This window comes from Telmatherina bonti, assembly GCF_933228915.1.
Source record: "Telmatherina bonti genome assembly, chromosome: 20".
Classification (NCBI taxonomy): Eukaryota; Metazoa; Chordata; class Actinopteri; order Atheriniformes; family Telmatherinidae; genus Telmatherina; species Telmatherina bonti.
In genome coordinates, this window is record NC_136618.1 from 17,850,768 (window position 1) to 17,863,027 (window position 12,260).

Consider the following 12,260-nt stretch of genomic DNA (forward strand, 5'->3'; position numbering starts at 1 on the left):
ACAAGTGACTGGTTTTATTTGAGGACTAATGCAAATGCAGAGGAGTCATGCAAACTGAAGGCACTTAGACATGAGGTTTTTACAAATATGAACGATTAACATGAATATATTTGATAAAAGTTTAGCTCAGACTCAACAAGTGTGGAATTGCTCATGATGCTCTTCATCTCTTAATAGTCAATAAAAGGAAGTTAAACAACAGTTTTAGTGTTTGGAAGCAAAAGGAAATTGTATTTACATTGAAGATGTCACTTCAGCAGAATGCTGAGCAGACATATGAACACATGGCTATGAAAAAAACAAATATGTACCCTTTAAAAACATCAAATTTCTACAGATCCCTGTGATGTGTTACTCAAACAACATATAAACCAAGACTTGTTCTAGATAGATTTAAAAAAAAAAAAAAGCAAAATCCAAAGTGACTAAATGGTCATCTCTCTCCAACACCTTGTACCATCACGGATGCTACTTACACCTTATCATCCTAAAGGAGAATGCTAAATCCTGCTCAGGGATTGTCCAGTCAGGATATCTGAAGCTGCTAGTCACATAAAACACACATTAATTACCACACTTTCCCCCACATACAGTTTAATGATTGCCTTTAAATAATTCCTAAACTTCTCATTCAACGCTCTTCTGTCCACATTTTCATTCATTCTTGCTTTGTTCTTGTACAGGATCCCTCATACCGCCTATTAGAAAACATTTACATTATACAGTGATAGAAAGTATCAGAGACCACTGCAAGGCTGCAGCTGTCGTTCTTTGGCTGACAGGCACAATGGTTCCTCTAAGAAAGTGCATTTGCACCACTTGGTCAGAGTTGTGCAAGTGGGCTTTGAAAATAAGAGGTTTTGCAATAAAAAAAGAAGCTGCAGATGACTGTTTCACCCCGGCAATAATCTACGGAGCATCCAGGAGCATGAGATGCACAAACAGTCCAGCGTAAGAGATGGGGTCATCTCTCTTGGTGAGCAGCGAAATATGGCGATATCCTGGAGAAAGGAAGTAAGTTTTAGCCTTGTCAGCAAATGAGAGACAAAGGGGATGACAACAGCTGGAGTCATGTGACTGAAATAAGCTTGTCACAGAAAACTTGTTGCTCTCGGTGACGCTGTAAAGATTCAATGTAATGTTCAATGTAAAATAATAGAAATATTTTAATTTTTAATCCATTGAAAAGTGTAATCATATAATTTATCACCCATTTTAATCATCTTTTTGGTAAAATTCCTTCATATCTGACCATAACATCTGGCTTTGAAGAGCTGCTGTCTCACGCTGTGTGACCGTCTTACCGTTCTGAACACTGGTGAGTGGCAGACAGTACTGCCCGATGAAATCGTTATGGCTCGCCAAGTCATGGTCTTCCACCACAAACCGCACCATAGCCAGCTCTGGAACGTGAATCTCAAACTCGAATCGTTCGTTCCACATCGGGTTAAATCCTGCAAGGACGGAACGGAAGGACCCATCATTTAATGTTTTCTTTATTCTGTAGGACATTTCCTCTGAAAAGAGCTCAACTAATCCGCACATGTACATGCTCACCGTTGTTTTGAATATAGTGTGTCTCTTGGCTCTTGTTATCTCGTGGGACTCCGTAGATCTCCACTCTCACCAGAGGGTCAACGATGGACCTGTGTTTGTCCTTGTTTAGTTTAGGCAACTGCTGAGCTGAGATCACCTGTTGTGTTTAGAGAAACGATGGTCATTTTACGCACCTTAATAATTTTGGGAAGTTTTAGGCACTAGTTTTTCATGTGGGTCTTTGGTGTCTTGTGCACTGAACAGTAAGCGGTGAAAATAAATTTAACAGCTATTATTCTGTTGTTTAATAGCTTATGTAAGTCTGTAAGCAAACCTTTAAACTTGCATCTATAAAATATGTTTGCTTGTATCCATGCTAATATCTGTACCCTCTATAGGCTTGCAGACATGTGTTAACAAAGTAGGAACAAAGTTTTACAAATTTATTTTCAATATATTTATTGATTCTAATACTGAATTGTAACCAAACAAAGAGCTATTTTGTTGTGAGACTCTCACCATGACATGAAAGATCTTTCGCTTTAGCCAGGGCCCTTCAGTGACATTCCTGGGATTGAACTGGGAGGACAGGCTTCTCAGGAATTCAGGTTTCAAGACGTAACCACAAAAGCCATTTGGCCGAAACCTCCCCTGGTTTAGCTGCATCTCCTTGGAAGGAGTCTGGAAGTTCAATGCCACTGAAGACAAAGACACAGAGGTGTGTGTGACAAAGGAATGCTGGATATTGCCTTTTTTTTTTTTTTTTACTGATATCAGATTTATTCATTTTTAATTTCAGATTGGGAAATCAACTGATCCCGATATTTTTGGAGCCAGTTGTGCCAAACAAACACAAATATCTATAAATGACACCTCAGATATATTTTGTTATTTTAAGTTAGACAAGACTGAGCTCAAGAGTTTAATATATAACATTTGCATATTGTGTAAAAGTTTGTTGTGATACCAAGAATTTCCGATAATACATTTCAATGTTGATATCGGCTGATTACATTGGTATGTCGATCATATCGGACATCTCCAGAGAGAAACACTTACTCTGCATTTAATCAGTTAACAACTATTTGTTGGTACAGTGTGTGTCAAAGCATACCGATCTGGCAGCCAACGTTCCACATGGGCACAGGATTATAGTTAGAGGAGTCTGTTCTGGAGCCAGCAGGGTAGATCCTACTGAGTTTGTCCATGTTGTGATGGATGTAGGCGGTGGCTGCAGGAACACGTTAAACCCATTATGCTGGTGTTTTGTTGTGTAATTCTAATACTTCTTTTAGGTCAGGTGCTGTGCTTACCCGAGGTCTCAGCCAGGTTGAATGCTTTACTCTCCTTGAAGGAGGACATTTCATAGAAGGCTTGCTTGTCTTTGGCATGTTCGAAGCCATTGAAGTGGACGCTCTTACAGTAGATGACAATGTCTGACAGCTCTTTGGCAAGTTTGATCTTCGATTTCTGAAATGAGATAATAACATTTACAAATATAATAATCTGGTTTTTAAAAAAACTAGCTTTGAAAATTGCTTACAAATGAGAGAAGAGCCTCTGACAAACCTTTGGTTTCGCTTTTTCACTATTCTCCTTAGAATCAGCAGCTTCGTCCTCCTCAGACACTGCGTCTTCCTCAGTGCTGTTGTCAGTGGCGAAGGTTGTACCCAGTTTGTTCAGTCTCTTTCCCTTGATGAGGAATTTGCCCTTCAGCTCCTGCACAAGCACAAAAATATGTTTTCATTGTCAAAATTTGGTTTCTTTTCAATTTACCCTTTATAAGCGTTTAAACTGATGTTTTCATCCAAAAAAAAAGAAATCCAATAAAAAAGTGTTTGTTTACAGCTTGTAAGAACTAAGAGGTATACGTAACCTCATGTCCTAAAAGTAATCAAATATTTAGCTTAAATCATTATGATGTAAGCATGTAATTCTGCAGCATGTAATTCTGCAGCATGTAACACTGCGGCTTTCTGCTCAAATGCTTGCAAGATTACTGTCACTTTAAGAGAAACAGGACTCACGCACATCAGGCGAGTGCCTAAAGAGCATGATTGCCTCTGCTCAGGCACATGGTTTTATATTCATCAAACAGTATACTGGTAGAGACTTGTTATAGACTTGTTATAGATCTATTTGTTCATTTCCCTTGTTCAAATCTGAGTTTTTTTCTCTTTGAGTTAATGCACACAATCTAGCTTAAGGCAACCACTGACATTTCTGACAGGATGCGTATGATATTTTTCTTTGCACAATAAAAAAAGGTAATCGTTGTATGCATTTGCATAATTTTAAAGAAAATACACAGACTGAAATGTAGTGGCTGCAGCAAGGCTTCCAAAGGAAATATACAAGACACACAGACAGTTCATCCTCCGCTAAAACCAATTTACTGCCATTTTAAAGAAAGCAATCATCTAAATATGGCGGGTTCTGCCTCTTGACTGCACTCCCTCTCCACCAGGTGTTATGTAACTGGACCTGGCAGCTTTTGTCTCACTCCTCTGCCTCAGCTTTTGTCTTGAGGAAGAAATGGGGAAAAAAGGAGAGAGGACGGAAATGAAACAAAAAGCACTACACAGATATAAAAAACAAGAGGAGGAGCATAAGAATAGCTAAAATTTTGGGGAACTGAGAAATACACTCCTTTGTACAGAAAAAAAAGCTTAATGAATACAAGTTGCAGCATGCATAGGTTACATTCCTGTGGAACACAGCTAAACCCAGTTCACATACCATTCAGATTCTAGTTGCCAAAAATGTCTCAAGAGGGTTTAATAGATGCACAGCTGAGACATCCAACAAAAGCTCAACTGAAAACTTCTCAGTTCATTACAAGTAAATGTTAAACTCAATATTTTAAGGTAATAATGCATGTAAAAAGAAGAAAAAAGCTATTTCTGGTTTGATTAGGTGGTGTTAAATTATGATGTAACAAGGAAAGGGTTTTAATCCTATTAGCTTCCCTTCAGCAACGTAAACAGGAAAATGAAAAATCTGGCAGGGTGGTTCATTATTTTAAAGGGATTTTTCACAGGTGGCCTCTGGTGCTTTTTTTTAGAGGATTTTCAAAGACAGGCAATGCATAGCAAATGTAACGTGACGTGTTGGAGAGTTTGGATTTTACATTACACACCTGAGGTGATGGGAAGTTAGAGGGCATGCTGCTGCCCAAGGGCTTTGTCAGCAAAGCCTCCCCCAGGATGGAGATCAAGTAATGGGCCATGAGCTTCTGTTGGTCCACTGAGCAGTGGTTCTCCAGGGATATTATCACTGGGTAGTCAGATGTCTGGGAAACAGAGGAAACAACTTCAACATTAAGGACAAAGTTGGGTATTTTTAGCAAAATAATGGAAATATTGTGCAATAACTCCAATCAGTATTATGTCCAGGAGTGATATAGAGTCTCACATACTTTGAAGGCGTAGTCCTTGATGACTTTGATGACATCTTTGAAGAGCACTTTGGATGTGAGCGTGTAGCCATGATAAATAACAGGCTCTCCGTTGGCGCCATCCCAACAGTCCAGCTCCACACAGCGGCAGCTCTTCATCAGCGCTCTGCAAGGAGAGAAAAATGATCGAATATTGATTCTCTGGTTTTCATACCTCAATCAGGTCATGGTAACTTTCACCATCCTGCTTTCTTTGATGTGAATGATGTACCAGACTAACTGGCTGACCTGCTACTTTTTCAACAGGTTTGAGAATCTTAAAAGCAACGTTGCCAAATTATTAAGTGTAAAATTGAATTTCTAACACTAAAAAAAGTGGCACCAATGGAAGGAAGAAAGATTGTCGCTTTGTTGCTCAGTTGCTTGCGCCATTTTTTTCTCCATTCTAAAAGGTCTGAGAAAAGTCATGCCGGTTTCTTTTCATGCAACCTGAGCAGGCACAAAAGTGAGGCCCACTTTAAATGCCACACTTGCTCATGCAGTGGAAAACTGTACATGAAGACCTAAAGAACTACTGGGATCTAACATGACTAGTATGTACACAATTAAGTACTTTTTGATATGTCTAATAGCACAAAAAATGTAATAATTGGGCAAAAAATATCATTTTCAAGCTACATTTTACATCAAGTTTATGCTATTTGCTTTTGTTTTTGCACCTAACATTTAATAGTTTTTACTTTACGTAGGCCTCTGTGCTGCTGGGCCCTTTAAGTTGGTCATCCATCAGGTAGGTGTTGTGAGATGAGGAGATAAAATAATGATTGAGCGGCTGGCTCATGTCCTGATACACATTTTTGTGCGCTGGGTTGAGGATAGATCCATCCTCATGTTGCAGGTACATCAGAAAGCCATCTTTAGTCATGTGCTGCTGCTCCTTAGCTGCGAGAACGGACAAACACAATGAACTTGCAAGAACCACATCTGCAGAGCAATGTCAATCCTGCTGAAGCATGACATCCTCAGAGACAAATGATTCTGTTCAGAGTCAACTCTACCTGTGGGATCCACCTCGTATTTCTCAATCAGCTTCCGAACATCCTCCACAGTCACCTGCTCTCTTTGCTCTTTCAGCAGGAAGTTCAGCAGGTCTCTGGTGCTCATCTGACCCTGTGTTTGGGCATACTTCTTATAGATCACATCTACTTCCTCTCGATGTGTCAGCAGGTCGTAGAAGTGCTTGATCTCTGAACCTTCCAGGCTATCTGAATTCGAGTGATCACATTTCTGTACAGAAAATCGAGACATTCAAACAGAAAATATATATGTAATCTAGTCAACCATCAATTTTATGGATGTTTTGTTGTACTTGAAAAAGGAAATGTGCTGGATGAATTCTGTGAAGAGGGACTCACCTTAAAAAGTTCCTCTGCATACATGTCATTCACATCAATATTGATCTGTCGGAGGAAGTGCTTCAGCTCCTTCAGAGTCATCTTGTTGTCATGGTTCTTGTCTGCTTTGCGCATACAGTTGATGATCCAGCTGACAATCAGATGTAAGGATTTGGTTTTCACAAAAGATAGAAACCTGGTGAAAAACAAAAATCCAAATATGCTTCCCTTTTACAGGCTGAATTTAAGGATACTGTTCATTCTTCTGCTTGTGGTTGAGATTGCACATGTTGTTTATGATCTTATTCAGACTGGAGACCCATTGATTTGCCATCTCTCCAGAAGTTGCCATCAGATCAAGATTCTTCTTGTGTCCTTTGAAGAAGATGGAGAAGCACTGGTCTTCAGCACTGGGGTCAGTGTACTTTTTAAGCCCCTCAGACTGACGACCCTTCCGCACCGATTCAATATCATCAACAGAGACTGTTTAGGGAGATCGGGACACTTGTTAGAGTCTGGCTTCTGAATTCATTCAAAAACAACTAGTCAGTAGTTAAGACAAGTCTAAATAATACTTCAGTGTACTTTGCAAAAAAAAAACAAGCAAATCATTTCAATTTTTTTTTTTTTTTTTAGAAAAAAAAAATTATTCCAATTCTAAATGCCTTAGGAGAAGATAAACTAGAGACATAAACTCGTAAACACAACACAAAAGCTGACTCATACGTTCAGTGCTGCAGTGTGTTCAAAACAGCTATTAGCTGTGCCGCTATTGCTAACGGTAAACCTCTAGTGAAATATCTGTCCTTAAACATGTCATTATCTTGTGGTAATATCTTGTGCAGCCTGTTTTTGTGTCTTATCTACACTCAGAAGTCTTCATCATAACCTGCTCAGGGCTCTCGGAGCACAACAAAATAAAGCTTTGCTAGCAAGCAGCTGCCTGTTTACAGAATTAGTTAGCAAGAAAAAGTATCAGCATTTAATTACATTTTCAAACACCTGAAGATGTTCCTTTTTTTAGCTACTACAGTAAATGCTCTGCTGTGTTGGTCAGTAATTTTGTTAGCCTGTGGTTGTACTGATCAGTGTGAAGTGCATCAGAGGTTTGTAAGACACAACAGAAGTGAGACTAAACCTCACCAGCAATTTTCCAGGGTTTAAAACTAAAACTAATGTGCAAAAAAAGCTCTATAGGACGAGGACAAAAAATTACCAGCTGCCTTGTACCTGATTGTTTCTGACTAGATTTTCCTTGTTTCTGGCCTGAATCAGATTAGACTGGGCCTTTGCAAAGGGTTTTAAAGAGACATGAGCTAAAACAAACTGTCTCAGCTCAAATATGGTAAAAATCCAACAGTACAGTAAGTATCTTTTTTTTTTTTTTTTACATTATATCATATTCACTTCTTCTGAAACAATTCAAATGGAAAACAAATAAGCCACAAACTTATTCATAGACTTCTTTCTGAATTGCCTACAGCCCAACACATTACGAGAACTTGTTTACCAAAACTAAATTAAGCTATTTTAGCCAGCCTTACTTCTTCAGAGCCCTTTAAAGGCTGAAAGAAGGTCTCTTAGGCCTCATTTTCTTGTTATCTCCTAAATACTTAAATTCTTTTGCAACCCAAAAAATCCCTCAGAAATTTGATTACAACACTTTACACAAGTTTGACGCCATGGCTTGTTGTCCTTGTCCTACATACTAGCCCACTTGTTACAGCACATGAGCTTACAAAACACTATAATTAACATTTGCCATTCTAAAAATGTTTTGATACATCACCCAGACAACAGCAGGCTATGCTTAAGGCTTCTGCACATGCAGTCTATTTCAGCCCATACATTGGAGGCCAACTCTATTGTTGAGCAGCTTCATGCACGGAAGAGCATGCACTGCTATACATGATGTAATCATGCTAAATGGCAACAACCTAACACTGTTAACAAAACACCAAAGACTACAAGCTTAGTTAGAGGCGGTGCATGTAGCTGGGCTACAATCACAGTGTTTCTACCTCCCAACAGCCTAATGAGGAGCAACAACTGTTCCTCTGGGAATCAGAAAGTGTTTGGAGAGGGATGAGTGTAAAGGTCAGAGAAGAGAAACACTGAGCGGGCAGATTGGTGAGATACACCTCAGTTGTTCATGCCCTGTCTCAGCTCTCACAGTGTCTCTCACAGCCTCAGCTTGATCTGTGATTGCACATCATTTCCATCACAACAGAGAAAAACAGAAGTTGCAAAATGGGAGCGGTTCCAGAGAATCCCATCTGGAGACACTGACCACAAAGTCATAGTCATGCCATACGCGTCGGACAGACATTGTTTGAATACCAGAGGAATTACACAAAGGGCACATTGTGATGACCTGACAAAAGTTCATGCTGCTGTTTGTGAAACTCTTTTCCCCAAAGGGAAGAAACAGACAACAGCTTATTGTTAATGTGTTTCCTTGGTTGGGGATTGAGCTAGCAATGTTAATGTGTACAAACTATGATGTCAGGCTAAAGTAGTTTTATTACTGCTGTAAGATGTTAAAATGCAAAAAACAATTGCAAAACACATGTTTAGGCAACAGAAACTTTTTCCTTTGTTTAATTTCCATTTGGATGGGGGCCCCAGAAATACTAACCTGTTAAAATCTGATCTAATAAGGCTTTTAGATGTCATTACTGTTGAGCAAGATTTCATAGTAATTCCAAACTCTGTCTCCGCTATAAAGAGTTGTTTCACTAAACTGTAACATGAGACTGTGAGTGACTCTAGAGGTAAATCTAGTCATAGTTACAGCAAAATCTCAGTTAAGTATAGGAGTAAACAAAGAAATACAAATTAATCAATAAACCCCTCATATGATGTTTTCCACCTCCAGAACATGAAGTTAGCAGTTGTTGCTGTGTGTAATATACAAACTGAAGTTATCCTTAGCTTAGCTTTCTCCTTCAGTAAAACAGTGCAACAGGTGATCAACGCTACATACTCCACCGAGATGTAGTTAAAAACAATCGAGGCTGTCGTCCCACTCTATAAACTTAACCAAAGATGACTCGTAATTGTGTCTTACTCCCACGCACAGGAAAGCGATAAAACATATGGCTCATTTCCAAAGGAGGAAATTCCTGTGAACCTTGGACACATCTATAAGCGGTTGTGTTAGTTATGTTCAAACCAGCTCCTCTGTGTTTGTTCATGGCTTCGGCTCAGACAGAGGTTGTCGGCCCTGGCACCAGTAGCCAAAGAAGCAGCATCTGCAGAGTATGTATGTACATTCGCACCATGACAGCACATCATCAAACCACATGACTTTGGCTATTTTACAGTATTTTCGAAAGCTATTTCCATTCCTCCACCACCTATTCTCACATCCTCCCCACAGTCCAAGGGGTGTAAGGCGTGTGTGTTTGTCCTGTAAAGCAAGTGGCTATTGTTTATATCAACAAGAAGAGTTCCTAGTTGACAGAATGAAAGCACAAGGCTGCAGTTCAGAGAAAGAGTGTGGTTTACTGGCCCAAGTGTTGACCTGTTTTTATGCCTCCTGTTACTAAAATACACTCATACAAAATATCTAAACACATGATGCCCAGAAAAAGATGACACTCACAGGTCTGGTCTCTTTTGAATGTCTTCTTAGAATCATACCACAGGGTCTTGCAGTCTTCCTGCAGCTTGTAGAACCGGTTCTTCTTCCAGGAACTTGAACAAACCTTGATCAGGTCCCCGCCAGCCAGCAGGAACTTAAGGTCTGCATCTCCCTCAAGACCTGAAGGCATGAGCACAAAATCATATGTCACAGAAGTGATGAGTATTCAGCGTGTGTAAACACTGATCAGGCACCCAATGAAAACGCTGAGAGCAATCAATAAATTACTCGACCCGAGTGAATTCATTCTGGTTTTAGTATTAAAGCTATGAGAGGCCAGAGCAGCACTTCTTCCTAATGATAACTGTTTCTATGTCTACATTTAAATGTGCTATCAACATGATATCCAATGTTTCAAATTTACAAACAAAATATTATGTAAATTAGATAAGAAGCAACTTGCAGTTGATTTGCGAGAGATGAATGCGATAATGTAAACCAGCAAAGAAACACCTAATGTTTCTATACAGGCAAAACTACAGGGGAAGGCTAACATTGCTTCTACCTAGCTTGCTACTCGCTTCAGTAACATGCACTTCACAGCTTAATGTGTACTCTAGTTAGGTTGTTACATGTAAAGTAAGTAAAATGTACAAATTTGTGTTTTCAAATGATTTCAATTGATATTTTTTTCTACAAGCGAACCTTCAGCTTGTGTAAAACTGAGCTCTTCAACGCGCCATCATGTATCATACCAGTCCTTTTCATTTCCACATTGCTTGTTCTTCTATGTCAGGCTGCAGACAAACAAGCTGGTTAAAAAGCAGTCATCCTTTTGGTGAGGCAAGATGTTGATTGTGGCTTTCTAGGAAGGGCGTGTGAGCTCAGCAGATGATTCAAAGAAACGTAACAAAATCTCCTGACACATAATAATACTGGCAGGATAATGCTTAAGTTTTCTGTCTTTGCACGATGCAGAGGAGCTTAAAATAATAATTCATTATAAAACTCTCCAACAATGAGTGAGATTCAGCAGTGAGCTGAGGGGAACACACTGATTGTGTTGGGAGTGTGTGAGGCTTGTGGGCAGCGTCGCAACATTACAGACATTTTTTCCAAAGACTGTACCAAAAGCTTACAGAGGTTGTTTATGAGCTTCTGGCTTCGCTGCAGACAGGGAGGAGGATCATGCACAAAGCCTTCCATGTTTTTCACTCCATCACGGTGGAAGTTGCAGCTTAGACTTCTTTGACTTTTCGTTACAATGAAGAAGAGGACGTTTTCAGTCACCAGTAGCTATATATTGCAACTGTAACAAATAGTGTGTGTCTTGATAAGTGACACTCCCTAAAATAGAGTAAGCTGAGTGATACGTTTTATATGTTTGCAGTATGTTTGGCAAAAGCAAGCTTGGGCAGGAAAAATTCCAAGAAATTGAGTGAATTTTTCTGGAAGCATACATCTTAGGAATGAGGAAAAAGAAGGGTTCAACAACAACACGATTCTCCAATAGCTTCCTTTTTAATGTTTTTTTTTATATATAAGTCACAAAATGCCGGTTCAGGTGCTTGGAAGAGATTTTTGGATTGTTTAACCTCATTCATGCAGAGCAAAACATACAGTCAAGATCTGATTTATAAACCTCGCTAACATCTGTAAAGTTTGATGGAAAGTTGACTCAGAAAATGTCAGCTTCTGTTTTATCTTACATTTTCTGTTGTCCACTCCTTTGAGACAATAAACTTGCCAGGAAATCATTATTTAAGTAAGATCTCCCCCCTGAGCTGTCTAATTATCATTCCTGTGTATGTTCCCTTCATTTGAAAGGCATGCCAAGCAACCTTTTTTTTCCCAACAGCAGCAACACATAAGAAAGAAAAAGAAAAGACGACCCCAGAGATGAATCCATTCCTTTTAAAGCAAAGTGCCACAAACCCACACACTCCCAAGCGACAGACAGGCGACATAATCCCTCCAGCTTTTTTTTTTTTTTTAATTCCATGTTTAAAGACTCACCTAAGCGTTTTCCACTATCCTGCGCAACTTTTTTCAGGTGTTCCTGGAAAGCTTCTTCCTCGGAGTTTGTCCTTTTCGGACATTTGCGTAAACATGACATCATCCGGACTAACTTTTATCATTTCTGTACAAAACAATCTCCCATCGATATTTAAAGTGAGTTGAGTGGGGAAGTGGGAAAGGCATCACGTCGTTTCTCCCCTCGTGGGGCGGGTCCAAACATGTGTATTGCTCAGTTATAGCAGCTGTATTCTCTGCAATGAAGATGTAAAACTCTAGAAGATTTTTATAAATACTACAGAAGTAAGATCTTACCTTTAATCTGATTTTA

At 39.3% G+C, this 12,260-nt stretch overlaps 1 protein-coding gene across 1 annotated transcript; it reads right to left on the reverse strand.

Moving 5' to 3' along the window:
* Nucleotides 1-27: 27 nt before the first annotated feature.
* On the reverse strand, nt 28-12,064 carry plcd1a (phospholipase C, delta 1a). Its single transcript, XM_079259534.1, has 15 exons — nt 11,930-12,064; nt 9,935-10,093; nt 6,582-6,810; nt 6,349-6,478; nt 5,992-6,220; nt 5,674-5,875; nt 4,955-5,099; nt 4,676-4,828; nt 3,106-3,255; nt 2,850-3,006; nt 2,651-2,767; nt 2,056-2,234; nt 1,558-1,693; nt 1,305-1,454; nt 28-1,001 (listed from the first exon to the last, which is right to left on the reverse strand). Exons 1-15 carry the CDS (start codon nt 12,030-12,032, stop codon nt 910-912), a joined length of 2,331 nt encoding a protein of 776 aa, XP_079115660.1. The 5' UTR covers nt 12,033-12,064; the 3' UTR covers nt 28-909.
* Nucleotides 12,065-12,260: the final 196 nt, after the last annotated feature.

Bases quoted from the DNA above. Each gene is read 5' to 3' on its own strand.
- plcd1a (XM_079259534.1), bottom strand. From the start codon at position 12,032: ATGATGTCATGTTTACGCAAATGTCCGAAAAGGACAAACTCCGAGGAA. The intron at 3,007-3,105 runs GTTTGTCAGAGG...ATCTCATTTCAG, and splicing joins GTGAAAAAGCGAAACCAAAG to AAATCGAAGATCAAACTTGC. The intron at 2,235-2,650 runs GTATGCTTTGAC...CTTTGTCTTCAG, and splicing joins GAACGTTGGCTGCCAGATCG to TGGCATTGAACTTCCAGACT.